This window comes from Pristis pectinata, chromosome 9, assembly GCF_009764475.1.
Source record: "Pristis pectinata isolate sPriPec2 chromosome 9, sPriPec2.1.pri, whole genome shotgun sequence".
Taxonomy (NCBI): Eukaryota; Metazoa; Chordata; class Chondrichthyes; order Rhinopristiformes; family Pristidae; genus Pristis; species Pristis pectinata.
Genome location: NC_067413.1, coordinates 44,355,026 through 44,369,197, shown reverse-complemented (window position 1 = coordinate 44,369,197; position 14,172 = coordinate 44,355,026). Strand labels below are relative to the sequence as shown.

Genomic DNA, 14,172 nt, shown 5'->3' with positions numbered 1-14,172 from the left:
AGATTATATCCAATGCCTTGATAGTCACTGAAATGCTAGATAGAGGGGAACTAGTTGAGAGTTTGGAACAGAAAGTCAAGATTAAAGGAATATTGACAGACCAACAAGTATTGTCTCTCAGCAAACCACACTCTGCAATCAGCAGATTAACCAATTGATAAATTACTCTTTTTTTAAAGTTTTGAAGAGAGTATATTGAAGTTAACAAATGACCATAAGTAAACTGTGAAGAAGCTGGAAGAATAAATAAATTAAGCAACTGGGGAAATGGTGACATGCAATTTGATGTGGTCATTGAAATTAAATGAGAATAGATAAGGGGGTAAGGAATGAAAATATTTAGGATGGAGGTATGTCACGTATGTCTAGCTGGTCTCTTTGCAGGCTTAACTCCTTCCATCATAAACTAAGTTGTCCAACATTCTGCTGCATTTCCTTTTTTTTCCTAAGCAATTCTTGTTTGTCCACCATTCCCCCCATTGATAACCTACATTGTTTCCCAAACTGAAAAACTGAGCCACACAATTCCCACTTTTTAGATGTTGTGCAGCCTACTAAGGCCTCAAAATGGGTGGCAATAAGTACATACCCAGTTTGGGCGTGGGGGTGGGAGAATATGCCTACTGCCATATTGTATGGGATTATTAAAGAGCACTTTTTATTGTTCACTGCAGCAAGTGTTAAGTCCTTTCCATAAGCAAGTAAGGGACCTTATGCCTTTCTAAAGTTCCTGCTTCAATGTAGGTTTGCCCTGAGGGAGCCAGAATCATTCTCAGTCAATCAAGAATGGAAGTAAACATAGTTAAACATGGACCATGTGCAAGTATGCTCTTTCAAACTGTACTTAAAGGGATCAGAATCCCATCATCCTCCAGTGCCTGACTGCAGGATCCTGACTTGTGAAATCATTTACATAAGCATATTAGTCTTCAGTCTTCAACACAGGACAGGACAGCTGAAATCCAGTGCCTTAGGAGTGTCAAATCTTACTACTTTGGCACATAATACTTACCATTTGTCCTTAAGTGGCTTACTATGGCTACTTGTACATTTCCAGACTATTAATATACGAATACATGCCCCACCATGGCCTTGTGGCATCTGTCAATCTTCTCCAGACTTCTATGTCTTCCTTCAATTTATGTCTGCTCTCTTTACCACACTTTCCATTGTAGAACTTCCAATCAACTTATTTCAGTCCTTTAAAACTATTTCTTACAATCTCTCCCTCTCTCCCCCTACCTTCAAATAGCACTCTTAAAATTATATCTTTAAATTTACTGCCATATGGCCACTCAATTCACATCCATTGCTATCAAAGCTGGATGCTTTATTTAGAGGTAACTGAGGCATGCACCTAATTCAGATGGGAAATGTTGTTGATTGGAATTCAGAGTCTCATGAGCATTGGTGTCTGTTCAATGAAGCCTGGCTTGCCCTCAATTGTAGAGCAAATGGTAGTCGGGTTGTTATGACTTTAGCAGAAGTCTAGAGAAAGATGGGAAATTAAGCAGGGAACCAAGTTATGGTCAATCTGGGATTGGCTAATGAAAGGGAAGTCATTGGAAGCTGTTTTAAGGTTAGGGCTAAGGAGAACTGGATTCCAAACATTGGGCATTTCATCCAGGTTTTCATAGACACCTGGGTCAGAAAATTGAAGCAATGGGACTAGCTGGAGAAAGTTTGACTTGTCTGCATGAATCCTTCTCTGAAAAAGAAGTTCAAACCTTATGAACAAGGGAACAAAGCTGCAAAGTAAGGGGCCAGTCATTTAAAACAAGTGTATAGAAATTTCTCTCAGAGGTGGTGAATCTCTGGAATTCTCTGCCCCGAGGGTGGTGAAGGCCATATTATTAAACATGCTTAAGGTGGAGATAGATAAATATTTGAAAGATTGAGGATTATGGGGAGCTGGCACAAAAGAGGAGGTGAGGCCTCCTCATGATCATATTAAATGGCGAGACAGGCTCGAGGGGCTGAGTGGCCTGCTGCTGCTCCTGTTTTCTTGTGTGTATTTACTTCAGGCAAGGGGAGTAGGAGGTGGAGGATGTGAAGAGTTGATTGAAAATGCTGGAATAGTGGGTTAGAAATAAAGTTGATGAAGATGCAAAAGAACTTGTGCATTTAATTAAATGCATTGAAAAGTGACAAAACAGCAGGAAAATAGAAACAAGCAGAGGGTGAATAGATGTGGCAAAATGGATTAAGCTTACAAGATGAACACCGGCGGAACTGGAGATTGATTGAGTAAACAGAAAGGAGGACAAGAAAGTATCATATGCAAAAATAAAAGAAAGAAGGGGAAAATGAAAGAAGTACACAAGCTACAGAGATTTAATTAGGAATGGAAAGAAAATATTACAGAATCTGCAGAAAGGCAGACTGAGAAATGTACCCAGAAATGGTAAAAGATATTATAATAAGTGGAAACCAGCAAAAAGAAAGTAATTTTCTAAAACATAAAGGGAATATAGATATTAAAGAGAAGTTTTATTAATAAATTAGGCAAAGCTATTACTTTATTTAGTTGTTATTTAACTTAAATAGTACATGTTCCCAAAAAAACATATAGATTGTCTGTTCTGTTTTAATCAATATAATTTTTACAGGCTTTTAGTTTTAATAACCATTGAACTTTCGGTTTTAAAAAGGTATTACAGCTCTTATTTCACCAGGGCAGAAAGTGAGGAAAGATAATTAATAGAAATAAGTGTGGGGAGAGAATCTCCATGATTGATGAAGAGTGATAGAGAGATTCATTTGGAATCTCTGCTAGTGATAGGACAGGGAATGAAAGATGATCAAGGGTAAGGTGGGGGGAAACATGAGAGGGGAAAAGTATCTTAAATAAGGCCATATTTTGGGTAGACAAGTATATGAAAGAGCAAATAACAGACAGGTGCGTTTACAAGGTTAAATGAAGGGTAGGAGGATGATGGTGTGGCGCATCAATATGAACATCTTGGCTTGTTTCTTTCCTGAGAGCATCATGTAATTGTTTTTTTTAACTTCTGTAGGGCTTTGGAGCTGCAACCATTTTCTATAAAGCCTCTTTTGCGACGAGCTATGGCCTACGATTCCCTAGAGCGATATCGACAAGCTTATGTGGATTATAAAACAGTCCTTCAGATAGATAATAGGATCCAGGTTGCAAATGACAGTGTCAACAGGTAGGAACAATTGTATTAAATAAATGTAAATATTTTAGGCAATTATTTTCATTGTTGGCATAGAAATTTCTTCACACAAAGAACACCACCTCTTATTTTGTTTGGGTAGCCTATAACCCAGTGGTATGAACATTGAATTTTCCAATTTCAGATAAACCACAGCTCCTTCCCCAGTCCCACCAGTCCACCCGGGTTCTCTCTCCCTTTGTTCACCTTTTCCATCCCTCCTCCCCCTCCTCCTGCAGGCTCCATTTGCCCATCATTCCCTTCCTCATCTGGTACCACTTATCACCTACCAGCTCCTGTCCCACCTCTCCCCCACACTGCTATATACTAGCCATCTTTCCTCTTTTCCCCCTCCCCCTGCCCCAGTTCTGATGTGGGGTCTCAGCCCAAAATGTCGACACATCCCTTTTGCCTCCACAGATGCTTCTTGACCTGCTGAGTTCTTCTAGCACTTATGTTCCAGACTCTAGCATCTGTAGTCTTTTGTTTCTCCAGTTCAAAGTAGTGTTGTGCAGTTGAAAATCTGGTTAACTTGGAGTACAACAATATAGCAACACTTTCTGTATCTCTTAGCACACATTGGAAAGTTTAGCCCCTGACTTTTTTGCCGGATTTACATCTGTCCTAATACCCTTTTTCCAGTGTAAAACTCCCCCAAGGTTCATCAGCTGTAGTGCAATAATGCAAAATTTGTCTCCATTGCAATTTTTAACCTCACTGGTTTAAAAAAAATACAAGTTCCAACTTACTCATAGAATAACTACATTTCACAAACCCAACTTCCTCTGAAATTGTGCTACTTGCATGCCAACACTCAATTTGTGATCCTTTTCCTTACCGAGATGTCTAGCCACCCAAAACCTCATTTATAGTCTTGTCTCGTAGCCTTGACCGCCTTTTTACACGGAGGGCAAAATCACAGTTACACTCTGTTTTCAAACTCAGGATTTTATTTCAGGCTGCTGCTGATAGATGCCAAAGTTTGGTGATCACAGCTTTATTAGGCAGGTCACCTAGACTGCATTCTCATGGAGAGCAGACTTTATTTGTTTTTTTTTACAGCCCACATGACACGAGATTTACCTGCATTGCAAGCTTCCCTACAGTTCAGGTTTTCCGAGATTACAGTCTTGTCCTTACAGTGACCTCCCTGGCAATCTCATCCCAAGAACTCCTTCTCTGGAAGATCTCCACAGCCCACCTGCAGGTCCTGCTCTTAGCAGCCTGTCTAGGTGCCACTGAGAGCATTCTCATAATTCTTTCTGATCATTGCAGCATCTAGTCAATCAATAGCAAAATTCCCTGTATCTGGAAGAACAATGCTTGTATTGTGGTAAAAGCTGGCTGCAGATCATGAGACTAAGTGATGACAGTCACAAGAACTTACAATAGATCAATAAAGAACATAAAGTTAAAAATGGCATAGCACAGTGTTACACAGGGTAACCTGACAACTATCCCATGAACACAACAAATAAGATTCTCACCTTTTTGCAACTTCATAAATGGTATTAAGGAGCCCACAATGGAGTTTTAATACCACTAAAAGTTAGTAGTGCAATTTGTCAGCTTTAGTCTCTATTTGTAGCCTTGAATCACCCAACCCATGACCTTTTTATGGTGAGGAACCTGCCTGCTGAACCTTCACTGGGTTACACTGGCCTAGAAACAGCAACTCTCATTCCTTTAAATGGGGAGGAAAAGCTGTGATAGTTGAGTTTTAAAAAATTTTGATTCATTTTAACTTTTCTAGTTATTTTAAAATGTCTTTCAAGAGATTCAGCTACATTCTTAGATTTTGACAGGTTTTGTAATCGGCTAAGCCAGAGAGCATGACTTAAACACACTGATTTTTTTCAGTTGTTTTGTGGTTGGGACATTCTGGAACTGCTTGACTGCTTCTGCACAGACCTGTGGCGCTAAAGATGGGGCCAGTGCTTAACTTTGCAGATTCCCCAGTGTCAACTTACTGCTATGTTTGCCTTGTACGTCAGAGGAATTAATGACAGAAAATTCTTGCTGAATATACTCTTCCGAGGAGTCTACACCTACAGGAAACTTGGGGGTGGTGGGGGGTGGGGGGGGGGGAGGGGGAGGAGGGAGGGAGGGATGGTGGTCAGGCATAGACTGCTATTTTAACCAAATGCTTGTGTAATGAACCTGAAAAGGTCAACATGCCAGAAGAGACCCAAAAGGTTACCCCTACTTTTTTTGAATCTCCTGTTGGGATCAGAGGAAGAAAAGAATTATTTAAGATGCCTCAGTCCACCTCCTTCCCCCCCCCCCCCACCAATATCACAACGTGCATCCAAGCATCCTAACATTTTGGTGTGTTCATTCCTTATTGACCTGTGGAATGAAGTGTTTTTATTTTTTTGATTTTTTTTTCATCAGTTTAACGATTTTGAAGATTTGTATTTTAAATAACTTTATTTGTAACTTATTTCATTAATTTAAATTGTTGCATAAATTTTATTTTTTTATGTCTGAAAGATAGACTGTTTTAAAAACTATTAAATTTTTGACACAAAGCAAGGCTCTGACCCTAGCTGTGCCCCCTGTCAATGTCAGTTATTTGAATTCTGGGAAAGGGGCCTTTGTAGTGTGCTGTCTGAGGCCATGTTAGCAGTGAGACTATTCCAGCAGTACTGGACTATTCCAGGATCCAAAGGTCCAGCAAGATCTGGCCCAGTGTGGCACTTAGCAATGAGACTGTAAGTGATGTAAATATTGGGCTGGATCTTACTGAATGAGGTCCGCCATCCAGAATCGCCACACTTTGTCACCTTGCCTAGGCCACATATGGTAATTGGTAATTGCTTTACTATTGTCGTGTACCAAGATAATGTATTGAAACACATACATTGTCAATTTGACTTGATGCTATTTTTCTTTCTATTTCTTTCTCTGTCCCCATATTTTTTGTATTCATTCATCCTTTCTCTGTTTAAAATGGTGCTAGACATCCACTTTATATGCACCTTACTTCCACTGGGGATTGCATATGATGTGTTGCCATACCACTGATTGCAAAGTCAAGGCAAAACATTTGGGTATATTCCTAACATGAACATAGGACTTGCAAGCCAATTTCTGCCTTGTATGTAATTTCTCCCTCTTTCAAATACTGTTATTTCTCTTTCCCTTGCTCAAAAGAACACATACTATTCATGATTTTTCTCCACAAATCTGCCAAATATAACCAATTACTTTGGCACTGTATTCTATTTAGTAGCCTGTTGAGAAAATCTAGCATTTTGCCGCATTTAAAAATGTTACTTACTTATTTCCACCATCCCATTTGCAAGAACTTGTGAGTCATTGTACCACAAGAAAGAATGTAAAAAAAATTCAATGTGGTTAATTTTATCCACATTTGAAGTCTCAGTTTTTAATAGTCTCCAAGAAATAATTGTCTTTAGACATATTTTGTCAAATATAAGGAGGCAATGTGCAAACAGTACAAAATTTGATGAAATCAATGAGCATCATTTAGTAGGCTTGTGGATAGTAAACACTCCTGGGTAAATATAGGTCAGAACGAATATGAATTCTCCTTTCTGCTCAAAAATTACCACCATAGTACCCTTTCCTAAAATCACCAGTTGTTCTTTACTCACCAACTTGCACTGGTGGGGCTCCATGCTTGAGTCATTGGATTTTTTTGTCCCTTGTTAATTAACAGGCTGCTCAAAATTCCTAAATAGCATTCTGAAAATAAATAAAATATAAGATTCTTGCTATAGCCATTAGGCAAGAGCAACTGATGCACCATCAGTTTTGCACCCATTTTTGGTAAAAAATTGAAAATTAACCCTATAAAATTTGGTTTTAAAATATTTTGAAGTAGAAGACCTTCAGTTCTATGTGATTTATTGTGTAGGTAGGTGCCTTGTGTAGTGTTAAATGTCTTACACTGCAGTCATCCAGAGTGTAGAATTTAAAATACAGACAATGTTAAGATATATAAGCACAGGTAAAATTGAGTAGTCAGTACTCCTGATAATGTCAAATTAAATTTTGCCTCAGTTGCTTAGAAAATGCATAGAAAATGTTCATGTACTAGAATATGTCTTCCTCCATTTTTATAGATGTCCATTTTGGTATCAAAACATGCCTAACATAGAGAACAGATAATCTCCATCAGGGTATGTCTTCTACTAGTTGACTGGATTTTCCTTTAAATTCTTCCTTCCCCCTGTTGCTACACCAATAGGGTTAAAATACAGCACCAGAATTTTATGGAAATAGCACCAGGCCCTTTTAAAGTGCACCAGAACAGGCACTGGCATATACATATGGGGACAGAAGGACATGACTAGTTCTCCTGCTCCATTTTCAATTCAGGTTACTACCACAGCAATATAAGTAATGAATTAGCAATACATCCCCGTGATAGCTCCCACACTGGGGGAATAACCATTTTCCATACTGGAAGTAAAAATTTGTGTGTGTATGCCAATTCTGGTGGTGTTTACGGTTTTGAATCAGGATATTTACTTGCCTGTTTAGTCAGCTCTGAAGAAATTGAAGTTGTAGTCTAGGAACATGTATTTCCTAGACACATACACTTCCTTATCAACAATTTGCATAATGTATCTAATAGAGTTAAATTCCTGAGGTGATTTATAAAATAGTTACCAAACAAAATTTGACACCAAGCCACATCTGGAGGTAATAGGAACATAAAACAATACAGCACAGGAACAGGCCATTTGGCCACCATTCTGTGCTGACCATGATGCTGATCTAAACTAGTCCCATCTGCCTGTATAAGGTCCATATCCCTCTATTTCCCTGCCTGTTCACATGTCTGTCTTAATGCCTTTCAAACATCGTAATCATAACTGCTTCTACCGCCTACCTGACAATGTGTTCCAAGCACCTACCACTAAGGCTCCAGAGAAACAATCCAAGTATATCCAACCTCTCTTTATGGCTAATACTTTCCAATCCAGACAACATCCTGATAAACCTTTTTTGCACTTTCTCCAAAGCCCCCTCCCCCAATCCTTCCTATAGTGTAGTGACCAGAACTGCACACAATACTCCAAATGTGGCCTAATTTAAGTTTTATATAGCTGCACTATGACTTCCTGACAGTAAACCCAAAGCTTGAAGAGGAGGAGGAGGAGCATGAAGAAATGGAGCAGATGAGTTCTGGAGATAGTTTGAGGCATAACAGATTATATTTCCCTGCAGAGTCACAATGGTTTATAGATAAGGAAGGTAATATTTTGGTTATCTGCGTATTATTGTATCAGGAGGTGTTTCCACAGCTCTGTAGTTCATACTGAAGAGAGATGTCAGCTGCTGTGTGCTGACACATAGTTTGTGCCAGTCTAAAGCACTGCTATTGTCATTGGGTCCAAAATCTGGTATTATTTGTCACATTAGATGATCAGCAAGTCACTATTGAATACGTAAGGTCTCTAATGGTCTATTAGAGTTGGTCGTGCAATTCATATTCTTTGCAAGAAAAGGAAAGCTGAGGAAAAAGAGAAAATCAGTCTTACAGCATGGGAGATGCTTCACAGATACAATAAGCAGTTTATGCATTGTATACAATACTTAAAGCCCACGTACCAAATCTCTCGCATTTAGAAACCAGGAAAGATTTTCATAGTGTTAATGTGATGTGCCAATTATCTTACTCTATAAGTAATGCACACAAGTGCCAAGCAATAACAATTTCCAACAAGAGGATCTAACCACCTAACCTTGACATTCAATAGCTCACCGGTACTGAATACTCCTCCATCATCATCCTGGAAGTCACTATTGATTAGAAATTCAACTGAAGCAGTCATACACGTACAGAGACCAGGTATCCCACGGCATCATAGAGCCTTTCCATCATCTTCAAGGTACAAGCCAGGAGTATGATGGAATGTTCTCCATCTGTTTAGGTGTGTGCAGCTCAAACAACACTCAGGAAGCTCTACACCATCCATTACAAAGCAACTTGCTTGATTGGTATCTCATCCAGCACCCTAAACATTCACTTTCTCCACCAATAGTGCATTGTAGCTACATTGTGTGCCATCTCCAAATTGCAGTGCAGTTATTTGCTTGGACAACTCCCACAGTATCTCCCAAGCCCACAGCCTTCATCACCACAAAGGTCAAGTGCACCAGGTGCAAGTTCACTTCAAGTCACATACCATCCTTACTTGGAAGCATGTTGCTTTCCGTCAGTGTCCCTGGATATGAATTCTGAAACTCCTGTGGGGTGGCATAGCAGTTAGTGCAGTTGCTTCACAGCTTCAATGACCCAGGTTTTATCATAACCTGTGGTGCTGTCTGGGTGGACTTTACACATTCTCCCTGTGAGCGCATGGGTTTCTAGCGGGTGCTCTCCCAAAGATGTGCTTGTTGATTAATTGAATCCTACAAATTTCCCTTTAGTGTTAGGTACTGTAAGTGGCAAAAGAATTAAAAAAGGGAATTAATGGACTCGTGAGAGAGAGCAAGTTGCAGGATTACAGAGAACCAAGGACAGAGGGAATGGGACTGGTGGGAGCTGATATGGACGATGAGCTGAATGGCCTCTCATGTTGCATCTCCCTCCCTAACAGCACTGTGGGAGTACCTTCACAAGGAAGACTGCAGCAGTTCAAGGGCAGTTAGGGACGGGAAGTAAATGGGAGGCTTTCAAGCAATGCTTGAATCCCAAAAAGTGAACAAATCAAATAAAAATCTGGGAAGCTGCAGTGCAGTTTTAATTGTGTAAGGATTTATTATATAAGCCTTGCTGATTCAGAACCCTTTGTCAGAATGATAGAAAAGTGATCAGGGTTACTATCTTTACTCAGGTTTTAACAGGATGACATAAAAAATGGGGTCTATGTTTCTATTAGGAGTTTGATTAAGCAGATTTGAAACTTCTGAAGTCTTTCATACTACAGAATATTATAATGAAGTAAGTTTTGCTGCCTTCAGAAGTTGAAAGTGCACAGATGGTAAAAGTGGTGATGAAGAGATCTGGGGGACAGGGAAGTGATCAAAGGACTCTATTACAAACTTGAACAGAATACAGAGAAAAGAAGGATGTGTGGTTAATTTTCTTTACAACTTTAACATTAATTAAATAATTCATGCCAAATTTATATTTAAAGAAATGTGAACAAAAAAATGTAAGTGCATGTTGTGCTCATGGTTTGTGACATTTTGACCTTAAAGGAAATCCTGCCAAAAATATTTACATAAATATCATGCAAGTTAATTACTTTAGGAATGCTAAGGCCCTTGGAGTCTTTGACTGTTCAAATGCTGCTGGGAGAATTGATCTGGCCGAAATCCCACGACACAGAAGCATTGTATTAGAATAATTAACTGCAATGGTTGCTTGACCATCAGCCAAATTCAAAAATAAGTTTCTGACTGACCAACTCTGTCAGGTAATACTCATTATATTTGGGATCTCAACAAAATTATCTTGAGTTTAAACTCCAGCATTTTTATCTCATTGGCCAGAATGATTCTTTTGCACTTTCAAGTATTGAGAAAATGTGGAGCTCATTGTAAAACTATACTTTTGAGAAAGAAGGGCCCCAACTGCAGTAAAAGAACACTGAAATGGAGCAGCAACACCCTGAAGAGCCTGCAGAGAAGAACCCATTCCCAAATTCTTAAACCATCAACAATATGGCATCTCTTAAGTAGGAAATATAGCCATATCATCCCTGTGCCCTTCACAAATATGCCTTACATTTTGTACTTAACTCAGAAGTGCTATTATGATGCCCGAGCATTCCCTGCACATACTTGAAATTCTGTGTAACCTAGTTAATAATAAACAAACATGGCAAGTTGTAGTTTTTGTTTCTTAAATGATCCACTTTGGTGATGTTGTAATGCATGAAGCTTTAAAACTAGTCTGTTGCTATATATAGATTTTAACTCAAGAGGGGAGCATGTGACTTAACTAGGTGATTGCTATGCAAGTGTTAAGATCACTTTGTCGGGACAGCTGTACCTGAATAAATCTGTTGCCATTTCTATCTCTTTGTGGGCATTGTAGGTCAATATGTTTTCAATAACCTGTGGAAAGTTTACATGGGGCTGAAGATGAGGGTGCTGGAATCCTGAGAAATAGTGTCATCAACCACATTCATTTCATAGCTTGGAGCCGTTGGCTTCCTGAGAAATAACATCATCTTCTATGTTCCTTTCAGGCATGCTTCTGTAACAGGGAGCTGCCTCTAAAGTCAACATGACAGAGGATTTAATTACATAGCAATAAGGTCATTTGATCTAATCACTCCATACTGTTAATGTTTCAATCAGGCTGCACCCAATCTCCCTCATCAGCATAACCCTCTATTCTGCTCTTCCTTGTGCTTATCTATTTTCCCCTTAGATACGTTATATTATTTGGCCTAACTGATCCCTATGATAGACAAGAATATTAAATATTATAGATACGATGTCCAACTATGTATGTCCCTCTGTCCCCATCTCCTCAATTCTGTCCCTTCAAGGCCAAGATGCGTGTGCATACAGTGCATGTAGAGAAAAACAGAAAGTGGATTAAAATGATGTCCATATAAGCTGCCTTCACTTGTATCTTTGTTTATAAATAACACATATAGGAACAAAGGGACTTTTCTACAAAATAAGGGGCTGGTCATTTAAAACTGAGGTGCATAGAAATTTCTTCTCTCAGAGGGTAGTAAATCTTTGGAAGTTTCTGCCCCCGAGGATGGTGGAGGCCAGATCATTAGATGTATTTAAGGTGGAGATAGATTAGTATTTGAAATATTTATCTAATAGATAAATGAGGAATTGTGGGTTATGGAGAACCAATGCAGAAAAGGAGTTGTAACTAGCAGAGATAAGCTATGATCATATTGAATGGTGGGGCAAACTTGAGGGGCCAAGAAGCCTACTTCTGTTCTTGTGTTCTTGAAAAGTTCATGATAAACAAGTATACAATATTGAAGGAACTATGCCAACAGAGGTTAAAAAATTTGTGGTTATACCATGAAAGCTTCCAATCAGTCTGAAACAATTATTAGTATGGAAAATTTAATACTGAGCTGTACCTGGAGAGCACTAGATTACATATTTCAGAACATTATACTGACCTTGTACAGATGAATGACGTGGTGGACAATTCTGGCTGTCATTATCCCAAAAGGGATTTCAATACATTAGAATAGGTTTAAAAAAAGATTTGCCAGGATGATTCTAAGTGTAAAAGCCAAGCAATGAATATATATGGGTGTACTGTATATAAATCTATTAACTTGAAGTGAACAAACCATTTAGTTTATGTAATAAATGAGACTGAATGGTAGAAATGAAAATTAGCATGTTCAATCAAGATTAAAGATATAAAAAAATTTTATGTCCCCTGCAAGAGACTGAATAGATGCATTTCCAGATAAGACGGATGACTTTTAATCAATTATTCCCCCGAAAAGAACTATATTAATATTTATTAAGTAACATTAAGAATTACACGGCAATAACATAGTTTGATTTCCTTTGAGTCATAATTTTATATTCATGAGAGAAGATGGAGATGGATTTTAAATTCCAAATATCTTTTATCTGATGCTAACCAGCCTTCATCTTCAGTTTTAAGGTGTGGACAAATAATCAGCTCTCTAGATCTGGTTCATCATCTAAATATTTTAACTAAACTGCATTCCTCAAATTTGACCACAATTTTACTTTCAAAGCGTGGAGGCCCAGTAATCCAAGGCTCAGGTGAAGGGAAGCCTGAATGCAGCTGGTTTTACAGCACTGTTTGTGAGCCAGGGGAGTAGGAGAGACTTCTTTCTTGCCTCAACCCATGCAACCCCCCCCTTCCCCCATGCCCCATGAAGCTGCCTTGCTTCCCTCTGCATATTTAGACACTCCTTGTGTTCTTCCGATTACCCCCTCCCCCTCCAAATTTCTCGCTTGCCCTTGATCCTCTGTCTGCAATCTTATCTCGCTTCCACATTTTATCTCTAGCTGTACACCCTGAAGTCTTGGGTCTGCACTTTTCTGCAGGAATCCCCATCTCCCACACCTGACCCACTTCCTAGCCAAAGATGCGTTTTCACCCCACAGCCCAGTATGCCTTTCCTGTCTGCACATCCAAGATCTCTCTCTCTCTCTCTCTTTTTTGCTTCTCTCCCCTCCCTAGTTGCATTCTGGTGCCAAAAGGATTCCAATCTAACAGGCTACAACCTGGTCAATCCAGTTAGCAGTCCAGGGCACAGCCTCAAAAAATGAAAATGAGGTTCTAAATTTGACGGGTTTGGAGGGCAGGGAGATAGTTTATTTTATGTCGGTAAGAAGGCATTGAACAGTGTCCAGAAGTGCTGAAAAAGATTTGGGAGAGTGCAGTAGTTATCTGAAGGTGTGGGGGAACAGCAAGAATTTGTGAAAGAACAGGGAGAAGATGTAAGGGAAAAAGCAGTGAGCAGCTGCCTGAGAACTACAGACTGGCACGCAGCCACTGGAGAACTGAAGGAACAGCAAGCAGTTCGCCAAGAACCTGATGGTTCTGAAAATAGAAGAACCAAGCCTTCCACTGCCAACTCCCTCTCTCTCACACTCAGAGGTGGGGTAAGACCTTTGTAGAGTTTATTCAACCATTAGAGCATTACGATATATCCACTATATATGCCAATCTCTGACAGTAGTCAGTAATGAGAATTTATTCAATCATGGTACTAACTCATTTATATTAGTGATCTGGAACCATATTTTACATTGCTATTTGGAATACCTGGAACCATATTTTACATTTTTTTTAAAAGCTTACAAACCTATGACAAACATGTTACTTAAAACTAGCAAATGCTTCTTGTGACCAGTGCATATCAAATTAAAAATACTGAAGATCTGGGCTTAGAAATTGAATTACATCATACAACATGTTTGTGCACTACAAGATGAAATTCTGTTTACAAATCCAGTTGGATGTGGTAGAGTGGTACAGCAGCTTTGCTGCTGCCTCACAGCTTCAGGGTTCTGGTTTGATCCCGACCTCAGG

General features: G+C 39.2%; 1 protein-coding gene across 2 annotated transcripts in view; it reads left to right on the top strand.

Annotated features, from left to right (window-relative positions):
- The window catches only part of LOC127574075 (sperm-associated antigen 1-like), a 102,387-nt gene that overhangs the window by 62,923 nt on the left and 25,292 nt on the right, over positions 1-14,172 (top strand). For both annotated transcript variants that reach the window (XM_052022719.1, XM_052022720.1), the window contains exon 13: positions 3,018-3,170. In XM_052022719.1, coding sequence (XP_051878679.1) covers positions 3,018-3,170 — 153 coding nt within the window. The remainder of the gene's footprint in view (positions 1-3,017; positions 3,171-14,172) is intronic.